This window comes from Prenolepis imparis, unplaced genomic scaffold (assembly GCF_030444845.1).
Source record: "Prenolepis imparis isolate NDT839.2.m4 unplaced genomic scaffold, iyPreImpa1.0 SCAF_36, whole genome shotgun sequence".
Taxonomy (NCBI): Eukaryota; Metazoa; Arthropoda; class Insecta; order Hymenoptera; family Formicidae; genus Prenolepis; species Prenolepis imparis.
Window position 1 is genome coordinate 78,574 of NW_028141194.1, and position 16,427 is coordinate 95,000.

The 16,427-nt window shown below is 29.6% G+C and overlaps 1 protein-coding gene and 1 long non-coding RNA gene across 2 annotated transcripts; both read left to right on the top strand.

Moving 5' to 3' along the window:
- The first annotated feature begins 8,215 nt into the window (after positions 1-8,215).
- Positions 8,216-10,467, top strand: LOC145946999 (uncharacterized). The gene is made up of 5 exons (XM_083056769.1): positions 8,216-8,377; positions 8,458-8,595; positions 9,140-9,348; positions 9,427-9,589; positions 10,240-10,467. The coding sequence occupies exons 1-5, from the start codon at positions 8,350-8,352 to the stop codon at positions 10,368-10,370; spliced, it is 669 nt and encodes a 222-aa protein (XP_082912895.1). The 5' UTR covers positions 8,216-8,349; the 3' UTR covers positions 10,371-10,467.
- A 2,821-nt stretch (positions 10,468-13,288) lies between these two features.
- On the top strand, positions 13,289-14,696 carry LOC145947004 (uncharacterized). Its single transcript, XR_014427109.1, has 4 exons — positions 13,289-13,611; positions 13,713-13,879; positions 14,083-14,190; positions 14,284-14,696. It is a non-coding gene; the product is annotated as an uncharacterized LOC145947004 (long non-coding RNA).
- The last annotated feature ends 1,731 nt before the right edge of the window (positions 14,697-16,427 follow it).

The following is a 16,427-nucleotide window of genomic DNA, read 5'->3' on the forward strand; positions in this document are numbered from 1 at the left end:
TCATTAATATAAAGACACTTTTTTGAAAAGAATAAAAGAAAAAGAAATAAAATTATATAAAAAAAAAATTGAGAGGGAGAGAGAAAATAAAAAAAGAAGAAAAGAAACAAGCATAATCCACTTATTGACAGCAGGTGAAACGATAAAGCAATAAAATATTCTCATTAAAACATCGATGGTTACAATAGCGGCACTTCACTGTGTATCTGTGCAATGAGTTATAAATTAAAAGTTTTTTATTAAATGTAAAAATTTATAAAACAATACTTTTATTGAAAAATAAACATTTTATATAATAAATTTTAAGAAATATTTTTATCGGCTCCCAGTATTTAATAAATAAATAAATATGATTTTTTAAAACGACCAATAGAGCCAAGCACGAAAATTAATTCTAATTTTTTAGAACTGTATCTCTTGGTTTGAGATTATTAAGTTCCATCAATTCATAATCCTCGAACTTTACAACGGAAAAATAGGCGAGAAAAATATAGGTCCGAAAAGTCGCTGAAGCGGGAATTGAACCCGCGTCTTTCGCTTGCCGGGCGACTGCTCTTACCACTAAGCTATTCAGACCCTTTCGATCCTATATTTTTCATTTGTCTTATAATGGATGTTAATAAATAGCGCCATGAATTAGGCCCAGACGCAAATAAATAAATTTTAAGAAATATTTTTATCGGCTCTCAGTATTTAATAAATAAATAAATATGATTTTTTAAAACGACCAATAGAGCCAAGCACGAAAATTAATTCTGATTTTTTTTTTATTTATTTTTTTTTTTTATATAATATTTTATATAATATTTTATAGCAGTCTTATTTAATACAATCTTATTTCATTAATACAGATTGTTAACAAAAATAATATTTTTCATTATTAAGATTAACAACTCAACATGTTTTAATATTTTTGGCTTTGACACTAGTTCCAATAAAATAAAAATGCTTATAATAATTTGCCACTTAAGTATCCATACCTTTAACGTAAACTTTAAGTACATATTTGGTTAAACTTTGGTAATTTGAACAAAGAATAAACTAAAAAAGATATATCCATAAATCAGAAATAAAAACATACATATATCTACCAATAATTCATATGTAAAAACAAAATAATAAAATTTATTATTATAATTGAACCACTTTATTTTTATCTGAAATTTATAAATATATAACATTAAAGTATCTCTGAAATAGAATTAGAGTAATATATATATGTAATTAGAATTATATGTAAATAATAATGAACATAATATTAAAAATAAAAAGATAAATATGGTTATTTGAAAATAAAAGAGGTTATATAATATATCTTAAAAATACTTGCGAAAATGGAATTATTATAACAAAATTATTAATATTAATAACATTATTAATTATCAAATTAATAATTTACAAATTTTTTTTTACTATCAAATATGTTATATACTCACCTCATATATGATGATGTTCTGTTCTGATCACACTTTTCCTACGTGACGTTCTTACGGTTACAAATTTTTATGTGCGTTGACTCAAGTTTAAGGTCACTTAACGTAACGTAACGCTTACGGAAAAGCTTGTGCGGTGGCCCTTAAGGGTCGGCAGGAGACCCAGCCAAACTCCGAATTGATGTTGGAGACCTCGCGCGGTGACAACGCGAAACTCCGGTTTCAGTGTTGCCAACGCTGAGAAACTAATTCCCAGACTTTATGTAGTGGTGTATGTCTGTACACGTACACACACCATTGCATTGCTCACGCGGACGCACGGTAGAGAGACAAGGATCGATTATCACGTTATCCTTGTTCCTCTACCGTGCTAATCACGTGACATGCTACACGCGAGATACGGTCTAAAAATCCTTTCTGGCCTTCCGTAGCAGAAGGCAGGAATGTAGCAAGGCTAATAAGCACCCACTTTTTGTAAATTTTATATATGCTTATGCACATATGTGCGTATATACAACAAATAGTATCAAAAATTTATATATATGTCTCCAAATTGTACAATGATAAATAATAATGATAAAATAATAATTCGCAGAGTGAACTAATATACAACATGTAAGACACGGGCGCTTATTAGACTTGGCAATTTATTGCTTTTTCACTTCTACTTTTTTATCGATATTTTATGTATCGTTAGCGCGATAGAGAGACAAGGAGAGAACGAGTATTAATTCTTGTCTAACATGTAGTGGCAATTGTAGATTTATAGGCTAACAAATATGTATTACTTAATTACTTTTTGATTATATTGATCCCAGGTAGAACATAAAACTCATAATGACATCATGATGACGTCATTTAAAAGTGATTTTGGAAAAAATTTTTTATATATTACAGTTATTTGTTTATTGTTCACACATATTCTAACAATTATTCAAGCAACATAAACTTTTTAAAAGTCATCATATAATGCAATTATTTTATATTAAGGGGATTTAAATCTAATGATTACTTTTGTCATCTTTATTTCATTTTTGAATCATTTTTGTCCAGAAAACTTTTAAGTGATGAATAAAATCATGATGATGTCATTATGACGTCATTATGAGTTTTATGTTCTACCTGGGGATGTTACTGTATAAGAATACTTGCTCCATATAAATCGTGATGTAAAGAACATACGATGAGTAACATATTATAAATAGCTCAATGCAAGGTGTTCGGTCTGTCACCCTGAAGACTCAAGTTCAAGTCTATCGATATGATTTTTTTTTATAATATATTAGAATATATAAAAATTATTTTAAAAAATATATTTTTAAAGGCGATTAACTTTAAGAATTTTTAAATATTGAAAATATCAATTATTTTACAACTATCATATACATAAAAATGCAAAATAATTCCGTGAATAAATTAATGTATCCTGTAATAAATCAATAACTAATATATATATATATATATATATATATATATATATATATTGATTACTGATTTAGAGAGATAGATTTATTACTGGATTAATTTATTTACCGAATTTTTTGCATTTATATATACAATATGTTTGTAGTTGTAAAATTATTGAAATATTTTCAATATTTAAAAATTCTTAAGTATCGCCTTTAATTAATAATTTCTATATATTCCAATAATAATAAATATAAAAAAAAAATATATACCGATAGACTTGAACTCGAGTTTTCAGGGTGATAGACCGAACACTTTGCATTGAGCTATTTATATGTTATTCATAAGTTTTTTATATTATTTTTTATGCAGCTGATATTTTTATACAGTAACATCAATATATAATCAATATATAATGAAATCAAGATAACACATACTTGTCAATCATATATATATATATATATATATATATATATGCATATATATATAAACTTATAAATATTTTAAATATTCTTTCTAAATTATATATGTATAATAATCTTTAAAAAATATATATATTTTAATATTTAATAAATCATTATTCTATAATTTGAGATACATAATATATGCGAGATACGGCATACAATAAGATACAATTATTGGAAGATATTGTTAGGAGCAAGATTTAAGATATCGCGTTATCCTCGTTTTACATATACAGAGAAACAAAGGTAATACGATAGCCGGTTCTTGTTGACATTATCTGTCAATAATCGCATCCGTGTGCTCAACATATTAGTATCTGTGCCTACATGGACGCTACTACATACGTAATGCAAGAGAGACAAAGACAGAACGATTATCTCTCTCCTTGACAAGCTGTCAGTATGTTACCACGAAAATTTCCCCAGTTCCTTAGATCTAGTGAGAATCGTATCGTCCAGATTTCTCATCAAATAAGTGACATAGCTTCGTGATTTTTTTTTAAATATATTCTTTATATAATAATGCAATCCGCTAAAGAGCCCGATTTTGCATTTTTGCTCTTAAAAATTTATAATAAATTAAATACGAACTCGCGGCTAACCCAACCTTACCCGTTGCTAACTGCACATTTCCCCAAGTTTATTAAAAAATTTTATTTTCACCTTTTTTAAATAAAATAGCTCTTTAGCGGTTTACAGTTTGCAGGAGACATGGTGGAGACCTCCAGCGGCCGGCCGGGAACTACGGATTCGTATATTCCAAATTTTAGCCAAAATACTGAATGAATCTCATTAAATTTACGATATTCTTAATCAGTAAGCTCGACTGTAATCCGCTAAAGAGCTATTTTATTAAAAAAAGGTGAAAATAAAATGTTTTAATAAACTTGGGGAAATGTGCAGTTAGCAACGGGTAAGGTTGGGTTAGCCGCGAGTTCGTATTTAATTTATTATAAATTTTTAAGAGCAAAAATGCAAAATCGGGCTCTTTAGCGGATTGCATTCCCAGGTAGCATTAATGTCCATTTGCAATCAAGAAGTTATCGTTTTAAAGTTGCCTTTAGGATCTTACTATAAGATAACCAATGTATGTCTTTAAATCGATATCAATTTTAGTGTAATCTTAAAGGTGTCTTTTTTATGATATCTTACAAAAAAGAGAAACTGTTGTCTAAAAGTTATCAAATTTTTTGACCTTATAGATGTCCATTTTAAGACATCGAAAAGATATCAATTTATTGTTATCCAAAGTATTTCTATGAAAGTTATCCAGAAGATATCTTTATTGCAGTTCGAAAGATATCACCAGTTAGATATCATATTGTAGTCCGAAAAATATCATATATTCTGCCGCCTTTTTTTGCCTCCAATTCTATAGCTGCATTAAAGAAACGAGAACAATATAAAATAGAATAAATGTAAAAATATTTCTAATATTATATTACGTAAGTATGTACATCAATTTATTATTATTTTATTATAATTCGCATTTTTTATTACGTATATATTTTCGAAAATTCATAAAGTGCACGTACTTTTTAGGTTATATTGGAGCAATTTTTTGGAGCTGTACAATTTTGGTTAGAAAATTTAAGTGAGTAAATTTTTTTCGATATATTCTGTGTACTTTATTTAATGGTTGAATATATATAAAGGGTGTACTTTATTTAATGGTTGAATATATTTAAAGGATGAATATATATATGATTATGGGTCCTCCATTGAAACCATTTCTTGAGCTTTCGCGAAGACAGCAAAGACGACGAATACGCGCCCTTTTGCAAATTGATAACAATTCATTATGTCTTGCAAATAATATTGTTTCTACTAATTCTACATGTCCTTCTCTCTCATTATCAACAGCTCGTGATCCTATTCTTAATGATGTTCCTCATGAAACCAGTCATTTTTTTGATAATCTTGGTCTTGAGAGCTTTAATGACGCAGAAAACCTCAATGCGCCAGTCGATGAAAGATCCACAGCATTGCCTGACAAAGATGATGTTCAAGTAGAAGTTCAGGCTCAACCTTCTTCTTATGTAGAAATGATTCAGACTCAATCAACTGTCAATCGTCTCACTGATCTTCGAGCTTTTCTAGCTCATTGGGCAATCCAAAACAAAGTACCTCAATCTGTTGTAAATGATCTTTTAATAGGATTGCGGAAATTTGGTAATCCTGAGCTTCCATCTGATAGCAGAACATTATGTAGCACGCCAAATAGAATCAATATACAGGCTCTCGCTGGAGGTACTTATGCTCATTATGGCTTAGAGAAAGCACTGAAAGAACAATTGCGATATGTATTGCTGCAATGTACTTCTGACATGAGAATTCCTGTGACTCTCCAAATTAACATTAACATCGATGGATTACCTCTATCAAAGAGTTCAAAAAGTCAGTTGTGGCCTATATTGGGTAAAATTGTCGGAATTCAAAATCAGTTTATCGAACCATTTCTTATTGGGGCGTTTCATGGAAATAGTAAGCCTTCCTCCATTGCTCAATTTCTGCAAACATTTATCGTAGAATATACAAAATTGAATAATGAGGGTTTCATGTACGAAAATCAACATTATTTTGTACAATTGAACGCAGTTCTTGCTGATACTCCTGCACGAAATTTTATCACTTGCTTTCCTGCTCATAACAGTCGTTGTGGCAAATGTATTCAATCCGGTGAAACTATTAATGGACGACGAATATTTGAAAAAACAGATTCATCTTTGAGAAGTAATGCTTCTTTTAGAGAAGGCTTACCTGCTGCATATCAAAATATTATTTTTCCTTTTGAAACCATAGGTTTTGATATGATTAAGCAATTTCCTCTTGATTATATGCATTTGTTGTGTTTAGGAACAATGAAAAAACTTATTTTAATTTGGATTCGTGTTATGGGGAAATCCAAGGATGCATTAGCTAAGTTTGCCGCATTTAATAATTTTTATAGTAGTTTCGCTAAATTTGTTCCAATAGAATTTTCACGAAGTCCGCGTTCTTTGGAAGACGTTGCTCATTGGAAAGCGACAGAGTTTCGATTGTTTTTATTGTATCTCGGTCCTGCAGTTTTGCAATATTTTTTGAATGAACGTTATATTATACATTTTAATGCTCTTAACTGTGCCGTTAGAATTCTTTGTGACCCAAGAGAATGTGTACGCAATAATAAATATGCCCAAGATCTTATGATCTATTTCGTGAATAACATGGAACTTTTGTATGGCAAAGAAACATTAATTTATAACATTCATAATTTAATTCACATTTCTGTGGATGTTTTAAATCATGGGCCTCTTGATTCTTTTAGTTGCTTTTTATTTGAAAATTATTTGCAGAAAATTAAATTAATGATCAAAGGTGGTGCTCAGCCTTTAGCACAAATTATGAAAAGAATAACAGAACGATCGATTCATTTTATACCTTCAGCTAACTCTATTAAAACTAATTACAATTTAAACAAAAAGAAGAATCGGTTAGATTATCAATTTCCGAAAGGATATACTGATCTCCATGGGGAGATTAAATTTCGAGATTTTTTATTAACTGACAAGAGTCCTAATAATTGTTGCTATCTATCGGATAAGAGCGTTGTTCTCATTCAACATATATGTTACCGCGATGGGATTCCTGTTATTATTGGTCGTAAATTTATAAATATTCATTCTATTGCTAATTATCCGTGCGATTCTCGCAATTTAGGTATTTTTAAAGCACGCGAACTTTCCGAATTGCAAACATGGAATATAGATTGCATTGACAGAAAAGGCTTTGTTATTCCATATAACACTGATTGTGTATTTATTTTCCCTATGATTCACAGCGACACATAAAAACATTATATCTTCCGGCTTTTTTTTCTTATTATTATTATTTATTTGCACCTAACTACATGATAAAAATCACATTGACTGACTGTCGCATTATCATGTTTGCATGAGATTATATTTTATCATATGATATTTAGAACCATTACAATTTAGAACATGTAATGAAATGTTTCCATTTACAGATTTAACATCATGAGACGTCAGATAAAATTGTTTACAATCTTTCAATCCAATTTTTACATCAGAAGAATCGCCGTGAGCGCCCACGATTTGTTGCATTTTCTCGACTATCTATATGTGACACAACTCTACTATATTTTATTGGTCATTTTACAGGTTTGACATAGATACATGGAGATGAGATTGCAGATTTTATTTTGATTTTATTTTTATTTGCATGACAAATTACTTAATTTTATTTTGATTGTTCTTATGTTTGATATTATCTGGCTTTATGGTGTTCTTGGTAACAGTTTATAACATTGTTCCATTTATATATACTCATTTCATAGATTTAACATAGATACATGGATTGCAAATTTTATTTTGATTATATCTTGATATGTATTTAATTTAGATATTTGGATTTATGTCATAATGTATTTAATATTCACTTCATGGTATTTTTGCTGTCATGTTATATTATCTTATTGTTTAAATTGGTTGTTTTATTAATTTGGCATAAATGCATGAATGAGATTGCAGATTTAATTTTATTTGGTTTTATATTGTTATGGATTTGATTTGTTCTTATATATATATTGCGTGTAGGATACTATTATGGCAACTAATATTCAGAAGAATAAGTTCAAGAGACTAAATTCAAAACTATCTCAAGAATTGTGTAAGTATTTGATTATACTTCAATGTATTTATCAATTGGAATGATTATTAATGTACATAGTAATATTTTACATTAAATTTTTTACATTTTGCAGCTAATCCAAAGATTATGTATCTTCCGCCTACCAATTTTATAGGTATATATATATATTATGTATTAAATATTTAATATGAAGAATTATATAAGGTTTAAATTATGTATAAAAACATTTTATGTTGTAATTTTTGTATGTTGTAGAAAGTGAAAGCGCTAACATAGCATCGACCTGTTCTAATATTAGAATAATAGACAACAAAAATGTTACTGTGCAAAATAAGAAATCGAAAGGTATTCAACCATTATTTTTCTCCAACAAAGGCGTCCCAATAGACAGTATGGAATTGGAAGAGGAGGAAGAGCAAAGTAAAATTAGCATCGATGAACTATCCCAACATTATATTCGAAATAGAATAAACCTGACACAAAAATCTTTTACTCTGCAGCTGGAGATATAGTGGAGGCATGTCCTTCGGGACAACTTTTCGATGAAGAAAACAATGAAGAGGATGTAGAAGATGAAGAAGATACAATTCAAAATGAAGTAAATGAAGAAAATTCTGCACACAATGCAGCATGTTGCAGTAAGTATAACAAACTTTTTATAACACTTAGGGTTGATTTTTCCAACTTCTCGGTAAGTTTTACTTGACAGGTAGCATATTTTCGTTTCTTTTCAGATAAGTTTTAAAAAAAAGAGACAAAGATATGCTACTTGTCGGGTAAAACTTATCAAGAGTTGGAACAACCGGCCCTTAGGCCGGCGTCCCATGGACGGAAATACTCAGCGGAACGAAACGGGATCGCCAATCACGAGATCATTCTGATAGAGCCCTTTCAAAGATTCTGTTGAAACAATCCCGTGATTGGTGATCTCGTTTCGTTCCGCTGAGTATTTCCGCTCCATGGGACTCCAGCCTTAGGTTGATGCCTCATACAACGGATTACGCGAAAGCGGAACTAGCGGATCGCCAATCGCGTAATTATTCTGATGGAGCCCGATCGAAGAGCTCTAGCGGAATAATTTCGTAATTGGCGATCCGCTGGTTCCGCTGGTTCCGCTTCCACGTAATCCGCTCCGTGGGATACGTCAGTCTTATATCTGTAGATCATTATTTTATTTTTCAGATGATTGTCGAGAAGAGCATAAACGTTTCGAAACTATAATATTACGAAAATTAAATGAATTGTTAGAAATAGCACGTAATTCTAACGCAATAGAATTACCGAAACGCAATAATTATTTACTTCTGCCCCCGATGCCATTCGACAATATTAACGCCTTAAAAAAATTTGATCTGGATCTAAAAAATAATGAGCAAATGCGAAATCAGTTTGTAAGTATACGAGTATTCTTAAACTGCGTTAATATATCGTTTATTTAATAATTTAAGTGTTTAATCCATATCTTCCAGATGCAGAAAATTCAAGACATCGGTGGGAAAACAGTCCAAAAAGCAGTTAAATTTTCAATGGAAGTAGTTATGACAGATGATTTAACTCAAAAAGTCGTTTGGACTCTCGGAGCCGAGAACGTTCCAAAAATATCCAAATTTACGTTCCCATTTCTCATTATTGGTACGTGTGTATACACACACGTACGCACACGCGCGCGCGCACACACACACACACACACACACACACACACACACACACACATATATATATATACTGATAAATATTGTTTTAATATTTTAGACTGAGATTTCAAAACTTAACATTTGTCGGCGTTGTCGGACGTATATCGATTGATCATTGGATAGAAAATTTTTAAAATTCTGGTAGAAACCTCATATTTTTTACACAATAATTTATCGAAACATCCAACAACGTCGACAAATGTTAAGTGAAATCGCAGTCTTAAGCGGCGTCTACAATAAAATTTTAAGTTCTTAGTTTTAAGAAATAGATTAATCACAGTCGAGTATTCTCTTCATACTTGACGATGATTGGTCAATTTCTTAAGGCTTAGAACTTAAAATCATCTATTGTAGACCTTGGGTTTGTTCTTTATTGCTGCACTGATGAACTAGTGCAATAAGTTAGAGTGAGAGAAATATATTTTGTTTCATTCTAACTTACTGCAACAGTCTGCACTAGTTCACCAGTGCAACAATAAAGAACAAACCCCTTATTGAGGCCTTATCTAGTTCTTCGTCGTGAAGAAATTACTACGTCTCATGATATTATACTGATAATATTTATAATCTGATCATTAATTTTTTCAGATGTAATACGTAACATATTTTCGGGAACAACAATAAAAACTGTCGAGGATCGAATTGCCGATTGGCTTCGCCGTGGAGGCGATCGAATAAAAGCTGCTGACAAACGACGAGAACGTCTCCAACACCAGTAAAAATATTTACTATATTATACATATACTTAATATTAATATAAATCTTGCAATATAAATTTTGCTCGTATAAGAATTATAACACATACATTTTTTTTAAAGGATAACGAATAATATTTCTATATCATTCTATATCATTTGTGTATTCTAGTTCTGTAGTTAATTAATAATCAAAGTTCCTAATGTACTCTGTTTTTGCTAGGCTTATTATGAATAAAATATATTGATTCTAAATAATCTTGAGTGAGCAGGTAGTAATAAAAATTTATTTGAAATACAAATGTACATAATATGATTAATTGTTAACTAAAATTATTAATCTATTCCATTTATTCCATGTATATATATTTATTACTATGATGATTGACGCTCAGCAAACACAAAGTAATAGTTATAATATCAAAAGTTTTAATTTCTCAATCAACACAATTAAATATAACTGTTGTATAACATATATGCCTTGGTATATAATAATTATATAACTGTATATATATACCAAGGCATATGTTATACAACAGTTATATTTATTGTAGAGATTATTAGGAAATTAGAACTTATAATAACTATTATTTTGTGTTTGCTGGATATTGTTTAAATGTCTTTTTATTAACCTTTATTTAGTTGTCTATTTTATATCTTAAAGATATCTAATTTAGTTGTCTATTTTATATCTTAAAGATATCTTTCGATTTTAACACTTCGATAACTTTATGTTGACGTATTGGTAACTGATAAAGGTTGACCATATGTTGGTAATTTGGTCACCGTTATAAGTTGTCTTACAGTTGGCGTTCGGATACAAATAAGTTGTCATCCAAGCGGACATTAGTTATACTATTTATGCCACAAAAAGGTATCTTTTTTGCCAACTAAAAAGTCATCCGTATCTTTTTTGGGTTGTCTTTTTAATATCATTTTGATATCATTTTGCTACCTGGGTTATTATATAAAGAATATATTTAAAAAAAAACACGCAGCTATGTCACTTATTTGATGAGAAATCTGGACGATACGATTCTCACTAGATCTAAGAAACTGGGGAAATTTTCGTGGTAACATACTGACAGCTTGTCAAGGAGAGAGATAATCGTTCTGTCTTTGTCTCTCTTGCATTACGTATGTAGTAGCGTCCATGTAGGCACAGATACTAATATGTTGAGCACACGGATGCGATTATTGAAAGATAATGTCAACAAGAACCGGCTATCGTATTACCTTTGTTTCTCTGTATATGTAAAACGAGGATAACGCGATATCTTAGATCTTGCTCCTAACAATATCTTCCTATTTATCTAATTCTATATATCCAATAATTCTATATATCCAATATCTAATTGTATCTTATTGTATGCCGTATCTCGCATATATTATGTATCTCAAATTATAGAATAATGATTTATTAAATATTAAAATATATATATTTTTTAAAGATTATTATACATATATAATTTAGAAAGAATATTTAAAATATTTATAAGTTTATATATATATGCATATATATATATATATATATATATATATATATGATTGACAAGTATGTGTTATCTTGATTTCATTATATATTGATTATATATTGATGTTACTGTATAAAAATATCAGCTGCATAAAAAATAATATAAAAAACTTATGAATAACATATAAATAGCTCAATGCAAAGTGTTCGGTCTATCACCCTGAAAACTCGAGTTCAAGTCTATCGGTATATATTTTTTTTTTATATTTATTATTATTGGAATATATAGAAATTATTAATTAAAGGCGATACTTAAGAATTTTTAAATATTGAAAATATTTCAATAATTTTACAACTACAAACATATTGTATATATAAATGCAAAAAATTCGGTAAATAAATTAATCCAGTAATAAATCTATCTCTCTAAATCAGTAATCAATATATATATATATATATATATATATATATATATATATATATATTAGTTATTGATTTATTACAGGATACATTAATTTATTCACGGAATTATTTTGCATTTTTATGTATATGATAGTTGTAAAATAATTGATATTTTCAATATTTAAAAATTCTTAAAGTTAATCGCCTTTAAAAATATATTTTTTAAAATAATTTTTATATATTCTAATATATTATAAAAAAAAATCATATCGATAGACTTGAACTTGAGTCTTCAGGGTGACAGACCGAACACCTTGCATTGAGCTATTTATAATATGTTACTCATCGTATGTTCTTTACATCACGATTTATATGGAGCAAGTATTCTTATACAGTAACATCAATATAATCAAAAAGTAATTAAGTAATACATATTTGTTAGCCTATAAATCTACAATTGCCACTACATGTTAGACAAGAATTAAAATACTCGTTCTCTCCTTGTCTCTCTATCGCGCTGACGATACATAAAATATCGATAAAAAAGTAGAAGTAAAAAAGCAATAAATTACCAAGTCTAATAAGCGCCCGTGTCTTACATGTTGTATATTAGTTCACTCTGCGAATTATTATTTTATCATTATTATTTATCATTGTACAATTTGGAGAAATATATATAAATTTTTGATACTATTTGTTATATATACGCACATATGTGCATAAGCATATATAAAATTTACAAAAAGTGGGTGCTTATTAGCCTTGCTACATTCCTGCCTTCTGCTACGAAAGGCCAGAAAGCATTTTCAGGCCGTATCTCGCGTGTAGCATGTCACGTGATTAGCACGGTAGAGGAATAACGTGATTATCGATCCTTGTCTCTCTACTGTGCGTCCGCGTGAGCAATGCAATAGTGTGTACGTGTACGGATATACACCACTACATAGAACCTGAAATTGGTTTTTCAACGTTGGTAACACTGAAACCGGAGTTTCGCGTTGTCACCGCGCGAGGTCTCCAACATCAATTCGGAGTTTGCCTGGGTCGCCTGCCGACCCTTAAGGGTCGGCAGTCATGGACATAGGAATAAAGGGACAGAGCAATAGCTGCGGGGGGTGAAGCCGTCTCCGGGGAGCGGGGAACTACGGTCACGTGGTACTTTGGTGCCGCATTGGCGATTGGTTGTGATCGCGCAAGCGCAATCTTTCATCGAGAGTCAGAAGTGTCATGGAAGTGTCAGAACAGTTTTATTGAGTTATAATTCAAAGAAAAAATATACTGTTTTTACAATGCCACAGTGCATTGTAAAAAATTGTAAAAATCGTACAAGAAGTCGTCTCGTTTTGGGACAAATAAAAGAAAAAATATAAATAATGTCTCATATCACCGGTAAGAAAAATCATATTTTATTAGCATATATGAAAATTATATTGTATTATCAAAATAAGAGAAATGATATAATATAAAGTAACACATTTATTTTTTAATAGATTTCCAAAGAATGAAAAAGCAAAATTGCTTTGGTTGAATATACTAGAGCTAAATGCGGAATTAGTTCCTATTGGAGCAAGAATTTGTTCCGCACATTTTGCAGAAGATGCCTTTAATTTTTTATATGGTACAAAGAGACTTCGACCAAATGCACTACCGTATATAGGTATCAAATAGTATTATTATTATCAGGATTGAGAAATAATACGTTATTTGTAATGCCATTATTATTATAATTTTTTTCTGTTTACAAGTTAGTAGTGGCATTATTTTTATCAAATAACTTTCCCAACTGTCTGATTTATTGTATGGCACAAGATTATGCAGTTTTATTTATATATTGCTTTGTATCTTATGTTTACTTGCTAGAACGTGTGATTGAGAATGTTCCAAATGATGGTATTATTGCATCAAGTTCTGTATGTAATACTTTAAAAATTGATAGAGCCACATCTCCTATCCCTGGATGCAGTCATTGTAAGAAATATTTCATCTTATTTAATATAATATGTGTAACAATTTTCTAAAAAATTAAAATTTGTTATACATTATATTTTTTAAATTTTTTAGTTGCGGATCAGTCAACAAATACATCACCAAAGAGAGACCATAACGCTCTTGAAAAGGAATACCTCCACAAAAAATTGCAAGACACAAAAACCTCTTTTTCAAAAAAGTTTAAACTTTTGCAACAGAAGGTTCGACGAAAGGAATCACGAATAATCTCTTTGGAGGCAATTCTTAATTAACTCAAGAAAAACAATATGTTAGGGACTGAAGAATTGCAAATATTACAAGACATAGGTGGGTCAAATTCTAAAATATTAGAAAGACAATTGCTTAAAAATAGAGGAAAACCTGTAAACAAACAATTTGATAGTCGACTTAGATCATTTGCTCTAACTTTACATTATTATTCGCCAATGAGTATGCGACATGTATTTAATAAGCTAATTTTATTTAAAGGTCAATAAATGTAATAAAATTGATAAAAAATAATTTTGTTATTAATAATACCATCCTAATCTCTTTATGCAATAAATATTGACAGTTGTACAATTTATTAAAGAATGAATTATTTATCAATATTTAGGTATTTACATTAACATTTTATAATAAAATTTTTAATATTTTATTATAAAACTGTAACCAATACTTACTTCCATGGGCAAGTTATATGCTGTTGCAAAATCCGTTAAATCACATTGTTAAATGCAGAAAAGTGAAAAATAATTTTCTAATCTTAAAAATCTTAATAATCATAAATATTCTTCTAGTTATTTCTATTTATAAATAGTTTTATTTTACTGAATTCATTGCAATTAATTGCAAAATTAAATACTAAAACAAAAACAATAAAGATTTTTCATATCTATAGATTCTAACTTTTTTTATCATTTAATTCTGACATCTCGATGACATGCATTAACACCATTAACATTTCAATATGCTGATTTATAAATAAAACACTTTGTTTCTCTATTTTACTCAAAATATTCTATCACACATTTATAATTGTAAACAAACTAAATGTCTCATTTTCAAATTTCGCGCATTTATGCTAGAACCAATTACCAATGCGGCACCAAAGTACCACGTGACCGTGTTCCCCGCTCCCCGGAAGCGGCTTCACTCCCCTCGCCTAAAGTAGAGGTTTATACTCCGTCCCTTTATTCCTATGTCCATGTCGGCAGTAGACATGGTGGAGACGCCTATCGGCCGCCGGGAATTACGGATTCTTTCATATAAGATATTAGCCAAAATCTGATTAAATTTGCGATATTTCTAATCAGTAGAATTGCCCGCAACTCGCCAAAGATCTATTTTTTGGAAAAAAGATAAAAATAAAATTTATAATAAACTTTGGGGAAACGCGCAGCTAGCAACGGGTAAGGTTGGGTTAGCCGCGAGTCCGTATTTTATTTATTATAAATTTTTAAGAGCGAAAATGCAAAATCCGGCGCTTTGGCGACTTGCTTTATTATATAAAGAATATATAAAAAAAATTTCATGAAGCTACGTGACTTCTTCGATGCAAAATCTTATATGAAAGAATCTCACTAGATCTATATCTAAGAGCAGCTCATGGGGAATTTTCGTGGTAACATACTGACAAGAGTGACAAGGAGAGATTATCGCATTCTGTCTTTGTCTCTCTTGTATCACGAATATGACTAACAATGAGAAATAATCTTTTTAGAAATATGTATACCTATAATTTATAATTATATTATTTATTATATTTCTTTATTTTAGAAATATATACCCCGATAGGAAAACATTTTATGACAAAATCTAAATGAAATTTGAAATGCTGCAATTGTGTATCTATATATATATAAAACAATACATGTAGAAAAGAATATATTATATATAAATATTATATTATTTGCAAAATAAGATGAAATATTTTTTATTCGAATAGTCTCAACTGCTCTTTTAGCTGAATGTTTAGAAGCAATGAAACAAATATTATAAAATATTATTAAAAAATATTATAAAATATTATTATTTTCATGTATAATTCTATCTGTTTTCAGTCTAATGAAGAATTACACTGCCCGTCCAAATTACAGTCAATTGTTAGAACTCGACTTTATTGTAGAACATGCTCAGAAGGACACAAATGTGACGGAATTTGTCGGGGAGATTTTAGACTTACCGGAAAATGAGCAGCCGGTATAGTGCATACATTACTTTGACATAGCTTGCAA